This window comes from Alosa sapidissima, chromosome 7 (assembly GCF_018492685.1).
Source record: "Alosa sapidissima isolate fAloSap1 chromosome 7, fAloSap1.pri, whole genome shotgun sequence".
Taxonomy (NCBI): domain Eukaryota; kingdom Metazoa; phylum Chordata; class Actinopteri; order Clupeiformes; family Clupeidae; genus Alosa; species Alosa sapidissima.
In genome coordinates, this window is record NC_055963.1 from 27,582,875 (window position 1) to 27,589,771 (window position 6,897).

The following is a 6,897-nucleotide window of genomic DNA, read 5'->3' on the forward strand; positions in this document are numbered from 1 at the left end:
GCACACCTGCACACGTTTGAATTGTTTGTATGCATCTTAATTTGGACACAACAAAGCTTAAACCCCAGACGCTTGACAACCTTTACACTGGATATGTCTATTAATAATGGCTGCCCAATTGTGAAAATAGTTTCATTAGATGGTCCACCGACTTAGCAACCATGTGTCCCCTCTTGCACACCACTAAACTCAAGCAAACGTGTATTTATTTGATCTTATTGTTTAGTGCTTGAAAGGCTGTTTGTAATTGAAACCTGTTTTGTTTGACAAATTTTCACCTTGCCTGTGTGAACATGGGTAGGAATCCAATTTTATGATGTAGTGAACCGTATATATAAACATGAATTTGAGTTAGACTTTGATACTTGAAATGTTTTTGAACTGCTGAGGTAAAAGCTGTGTGATATGGATGTGTGGTGAGGAATGTCCCTCCCTGTGGATGATGACGGTAGAACCATGTCAGTCTCTTAGGTGTACATCAGTATTGTAATTTTATTCTCTTTAGAGGTTTTTTGTAAGTGTTTTAAAAAAAACTTGTCCCCCACTGATATTTTTGTATGATATGATTTTATGATCATCAAATTATTGTTATTATTATTATTATTATTATTATTATTATTATTATTATTATTACTATTATTATTATTATTATTGGGCAAAATAAACTAAACTAAACTTAAATTTTATCAAATTTTTTTTTTTTTTAATTTACTTGAATGTTATGTTTTTTTATCCTTCTTTGGTTTGTTTGTTTGTTTGTTTGTTTGTTGCAATATGCCTGATCTGAAATGTGCTGTGCTGACTGTCCTTGTGTTGGATGAAGACTGTTCCCTCCTGTTTGCACTGCATCAACCTAAAACGCCTTCTGTCCTGGTTAACAGTGATGCAAATGATTGTCTTCACTGACGAAGAGTTCAGCATTGAATAGTCAATAAAAAATATCATGAAATACAAGAACACACAGAACACACCTTTTTGTTTCTTGTGGGGGTTTTAACAGACATAGCCCAGGTCACGCCTTGGGTACAATGTGGGGGAGGAGCACTCGGTATAATGACATCTTTCTCAGATGGAAGAAGGAAGACTAGATTTTTTCCTGTAATTGCATCATACAATGAAACAACATTTTCTCCGAATTAACCTTCGTCCTGATGCCAGAGGAGACTCTGCGCACCTCTGCGAATACAGAAAAACCCGGCAACAACCGCACCCCCTATCCCCCCCCCCAACCCACACACACAAAGACAAACACGTGGCTTGTTAAATATGTGACCTGCTCTCAAGCCAACGCACAAACTTGATTAACCCTTCCCCACTCTTTCTCTCTCCCTCTCTTCCCCAACCAGAAAGACAAGCACCAGGATATCAAATTACATGGGTGTGCCTATGCACACAAAGCTCTAACGGTTAAAGATAGGGTTTCAACACCATTGTGAATGTGTGTGTGTGTGTATTTGTGAGGAGAGGGGGGTGAGTGGATGTAGGTATTCTGGTTGTATTCTGGTACAGGTTCTGGTAGTTTTCCTTGTGCAGGAAGTAATTAAGCAGGTGGATGAATCAGTGTGTTTTCCCGACAACTTTGGCACTCCCTGCTCCCTGTTGTAAATCCAGTTTATGGAGCAAGCAGTTAATATTTCACCCTTCAGTTACAACAACCGAAGTGATGTGCAAGTGATCAATACTCACACATACCTTTGTTTGTTTTCATTAATTTATTATTTTGTAAACAAAATGTGTCTTCAATATACAATCAACAAAATATACAATATACATACGGTATATACAATAATACAAAAACATATGTTAAGGCTTGTTGGAGTTATTGTTTCAAAACCACAGTATAGGCTAAATAAACTTTGATGGTCATGCATATTAGGGTGCTTTTCTCTGCATGACAGACATGTGACTTGGATACTTATCATGAAAAGTTGTTTTCATATGATTAAATCTCTCATTTTTAGAATGTATGCCTTGATAAGAAAAGGTCAACCTTGGGGAAAAATGATAACACAATCGTTCAGCCGTCAACCCGGTGCAATCCAGTCACAATTAACATTTCTTACTCTACAGAGGCAGAATATTCCATTGTAAGATCTAAGTGATGAACACATTGACAGTGCCATAACATTCCGTTCCCCTTGTACACATAATTCCCCTCTGTATCCTTGGTCAGTTTTCAACAACAGTTTGTACCCTTTTTTTAGTGTTGAATGTTAACTACGTCTGTAGTGTTGAAAAAAAGTCTTAATATTCAACCCAGTAGTTTCACAGTAAACGGAACGTCAGTTCCTTTCTGCTTGTTTGGCTCAGCGCTCGGCGCTCAGACTCCGTGTGGAGAGTTCCTGAGGCAAGGCTTTTGTCTGACACACTGTTCTGTGTTCTCCTCTTTCCCCTGAGCTCCAAAAAGCCTGCCTTCAGCCTGCAGGGCAGGTTGGGGGTGTAAACTGACACACACACACACACTACTCGTGTAGTACTGGGAGCATCCTGTAGTCTGTAGTGCTTTTTCCAGATGTGTTAGAGTGTGTATTTAGCATGCATGTATATATATGTGAGTTTGTGTGTACATTTTAGGCCTGGTGGATTGCTACCTATTTGCATATGTGCATGTAATGATGTTTGATAGAGAGTTCTAAAATGTACTGTGAGTGTGTGTTTGTGAGCTGTGTGTGTGTGTGTGTGTGTGTGTTTGTTGGAGACAGCACCTTTGTCCCCAAGATAGCCTTGACGAAAAACGTTAAAGATGGGCGGTGGAGGGGGAGGTGGTGGTGGTGGTGGTGGTCATGTGACCGGCGGTCCGCATCTGGCAGCGCAGGGAGCCAGTGGTGACAATACACTGCAGCGGCCAGAGCACGATGACCACCAGCAGCACCATGAGCACCACAAAGAGCAGCAGTCGCTTCCAGTCGGTCATGCGCTCCAGGAGGCCGAAGCGGTGTGTCTGCGTCTGGACAGGAGGCTCCTGCTTGCTGCTGGCCGCGGCGATGTCGATGCAGATGCAGAAGCCCGAGTCGGTGGACGAAGAGGACGAGTCCAGCGGGCGCTTGTAGCACAGACGGCCGTCCTCCAGCCACACAGCCTCCTCGCGCTGCTGGTGGCTGGGCAGCTTGCTGAGCACCTCCATGCTGGTGGTCAGCGCCGGTGGGCCGCGCTCCGGGATGGGCGTCAGGTGGCGGCAGAAGGGGCAGGAGATGCGTCCGTCGACTTGGTCGGCCTCCGAGGCGGCCATGAGGCGTGACAGGCACTCCAGGCAGAAGGTGTGCGTGCAGGCCAGCAACTTGGGCGTCTTGAAGACGTTGTCGTAGGTGTTGTAGCAGATGGAGCACTCCGGCTGGCCCACACCGGACCCCCACTCCAGCTCGTGCTCCAGGGGCACCACCTGCGAGTGCCACACCTTGGGGATGTAGTCCATCTTCTGCAGGTCGGAAAAACACCGCCTCTCGCTCTTCCCTCGTACAGTCTGACCCACTGAATCACTGGAGAGAAAATAAAAGCTACATAAGTTTTCGACTTTGAAGTTATCCTTCACTTGCCAACAGTTTGGCATTCAACTCATATATCATCTGATAATGCTTCGTATGCTGTTTGTATCTACACATTCATAAAACTTTCCTTCCTCTGAACCGAATGATCTTGCTCCGTGATTCTTATCCTATAATACTTTCCCCCAGTCCTGGCGGGGACTGTGCTCCAGTTATATGGTCAGTCACCTTGAGCGAGCGCAGTGTACAGTGTTCTGGTTCTCTAATCTAGGGATTCCATCAGGAGCGGAGGAAGGGGGACATAGGGTGCTTTGTTAGCCTGGCCTGTGCCTGCGTCAGCACCACTGCCCTTCAGGATGCTCTGTCACCACGGCTACGGCCTCCTCGGGATGCAGCGTGCATCCTTTGTGAAGCTAGATACTGTATATCTGTATATCTACATTAAATATTGTACACAGTTGGATATTGACTGAAGGCTCCTCTTGCCAACCCCATCCCCCACCCCCTCTGTGTGTTTGTGTGTGTGTGTGTGTGTGTGATGTCTGTGTGTATGTGTGTGTACTGTGTTTGTTTAAGGTATGTGTGTGTGTGTTTATGTCAGTTGGAGCCTGCAGTGGGTAGGTAGGTGGATGTTTGTAGCAGGTGCTCCTCTCTCACCATCCCTGAGGCCTGACCTGCCTGTCTTTAAACCCCCTACCTCTGCACAATGTGCCTTTTTGTTCTCTCTCTCTCTCTTCCTCTCTGTCTTGCGCTCTCTCTCTCTCTCCCTCTCTCTCTCTCTATCTCTCTCTCTCTCTCTTTCTCTCTCTCTAACTAGCCCTGACCCTCCTATTAGCCTGCCCTTGGCATTCCTGGGGAATAGCATGGTGCCCAAGCAGTCAGTCTCTCAGCACACTGTCAGAGACCTGGAACATGTGACCCCTCCCTCCCTCTACCATCACCACCACCGGCACCCCCCAGGCCCCAATGGCTGGCCACCTGGACAGAGCCCTACACGAAGGCCCCAGTCAGTGCACAGCACAGGCCAGGCCAGGCCAGCTCCTAGGTCCTGCACGGTTACTCACTGACCTCGCTGTCTGTCTCTGCGTCTCCCTCCGCTGTGTTTTGGGGGGAAAGAGGAGGAGAGTGTCTCCACACTTACGACTCCCTCTCTCTCTCTCTCTCTCTTCCGCTCTCTCTCTCTCCCTCTCTATCTCTTCTAATGCAGACTAAGACGCACCACACTGTTTCTTCTCACATGTGAGAGCGCTCGAGGCAGAGTTTGAACCTTTTTACGACAGGGGGGTTATCTGGGATTTATTCTGTTGGCCACTTATGCTTTCAGCTTCTAAGTCTGTCAATAGAAAGCCACCACTCCACTGATCTATTTTGTCCTGGGCTTGTAAACTGGCCTATATTTGCATTAATGCACCATGTGGAGCCCACTGGAAATGTTGGTTTTACCTGTAGCATTTGTCAGAGTAAACATGACCTGGCATATATTTACACAAGGCTGTGCAACTCACAAATAAGTACTTCCTATACCCAATATGATATACTTGATATATCATAATGCATTTTCAACCATTTGTATTCTTCATGGTAAAAGTTAATGTGGGTGGAAAAAAGGCATGGAAAGCATTGAAAAAGCCAAAGGCATTCATCAGTATGTTAAGCACTAAAACAAGGCAAGTACAACCATGTGACTCCATTCTTCTTACCTTGTTGTTCTGACTTGCGCTTCGTTCCTCACCCTTCTTTAGCAGGTCACTCCACCGTCTGCTCTCCTCTGTGAAGGCATGTCTTGCAGTGGAGTAAACCCCCCTTCCCTGAGGGCTAACGCTAGAGAAGAGGAACCAGTTCAACACGGTCTGTGTTTACATGGACGTGGCCGCCGAGAGAGGGCAAGAGAAGGTTGAGCGGTTATTTCCCCCCCCCCTTTTAACGGCGCCTTTGGTTGCAACTCTACTGACAGCACGACTGCAGAGTGAAGTGCACTCGTTGCTCTCCTGTTGTGGACTGTCCAGTCTCACCTGCCTCCCTCTCTCCACTCCCTTTTCAGCACTCTGTATGTAAATCAGCCTGATAGGGAGCGAAACAATAATGTGGCCTTGACAGAGCGAGGGAGGGAGCAGAAAGGGGGGGGGGCAGACTCCTGCTGAAGAAAGGGACTAATTTGAAGGATAAGATTTCTGCTGCTTTTCTTTGCCTCTCTTTCTTTTTATCTATGTTCCTATCTATCCAGTTCTATTTATCTATGTGTATTCCCATATCTCTCTATCTCTCATTTGTGTATGGGATTTGAAATCCCACACACATGTACTACAGTTCTCCTAATTTAGTATCAGTCTATTGTCTGTTTGTGCACTACACGGTTAGGAGACAGACAACTATTTTTAGTGCTTTGCTGACAGACGGGCAGGGTTTCACTGGCCTCCAAACCCAGGAGCTCACTGTGACTCCCCCTGTCAGTGTGCTGTGTGTGTGATATGATCCAAATGATACAGCATGGATTAGACCACCACAACAGGGTGGCAGACAGAACCCAAGTCTCTGTCTCACACTATAATCACCAGGGTTGTTTACTGAGGGTGTGTGTGTGTGTGTGTGTGTGCGTCCTCTGACACCTTTGTTGCGTCTGTACAAATGTAAACTGACCTTGAGGGAATATATCTTGCTCATCATGATGAATATGACTGTGACTGAATCATCATTAGTCTAATGATTAGTCTAAAGACTAATGATACTTTTAGCAGTAAACTGACATTTCTTATGCTGTCTAGTGTTAGGAAAGAGTAGGTCAACACACACGTAACAACCACACACAGTCTTACTTCCAAGTCTTTACACCTTAAAAGAAGACCCAACTCCTCTCCTAGCTCTAACAACTGGACATGCTTAATCTAGCACTTACCAAGTCCTTCTCTATTGTGACCATCCCTCAATCTTCCCTAAATTTAACAGTTATTCTAATCCATGCCAGTAGTATTTCTTGTATTTCTTGTATTTCTTCCTCTTCTAACATGTCCTAGTCACACTGTACATTGATTGTTCCCTCTTATGTCAGTTGCTTTGGATAAAAGTGTCTGAATGATGTAGCCTACAATGTAAAGTTTAATAATGGAAGTAAAACCAACATAATAGTGACTCAGCAGTATTTACTTTGGAAGCTAATATCGCATTGTCAAGTCGTCAAAGGGCTTTATTCTTGATTACTGCTCCGCTTTAATCTTCTCTGGCTTAATCATTCAAAGGTGACGATGTTTAATGACCAGTGACTCAGTGACCAACATTCTCAGATAGAGTGCATGCCTGTCAGTGGTGTAATCTAGCTTATGTGATACGCAGGACTACACAGTATAGGCTACCCGCATCACCATCTCAGTATACCCACCTAAAATAGGCAAGGATACACGTATTAAAATGTGGGGTTGAT

General features: G+C 45.0%; 2 protein-coding genes across 5 annotated transcripts in view; one reads left to right on the top strand and one right to left on the bottom strand.

Annotated features, from left to right (window-relative positions):
- The window catches only part of ptpn11b (protein tyrosine phosphatase non-receptor type 11b), a 36,780-nt gene extending 35,823 nt beyond the window's left edge, over nucleotides 1-957 (top strand). For all 4 annotated transcript variants that reach the window (XM_042097986.1, XM_042097988.1, XM_042097985.1 and 1 more), the window contains exon 16: nucleotides 1-957. This exon is cut by the window's left edge and continues 2,547 nt beyond it. The gene's annotated coding sequence lies outside the window, so the exon portion shown is untranslated.
- A 756-nt stretch (nucleotides 958-1,713) lies between these two features.
- On the bottom strand, nucleotides 1,714-6,560 carry LOC121713416 (RING finger protein 223). Its single transcript, XM_042097989.1, has 2 exons — nucleotides 5,183-6,560; nucleotides 1,714-3,476 (listed from the first exon to the last, which is right to left on the bottom strand). Exon 2 carries the CDS (start codon nucleotides 3,410-3,412, stop codon nucleotides 2,738-2,740), a length of 675 nt encoding a protein of 224 aa, XP_041953923.1. The 5' UTR covers nucleotides 3,413-3,476; nucleotides 5,183-6,560; the 3' UTR covers nucleotides 1,714-2,737.
- Between the last annotated feature and the right edge of the window lie 337 nt (nucleotides 6,561-6,897).

What these genes read in the sequence shown, in the direction of transcription:
- LOC121713416 (XM_042097989.1), bottom strand. Translation starts at nt 3,412, where the DNA reads ATGGACTACATCCCCAAGGTGTGGCACTCGCAGGTGGTGCCCCTGGAG.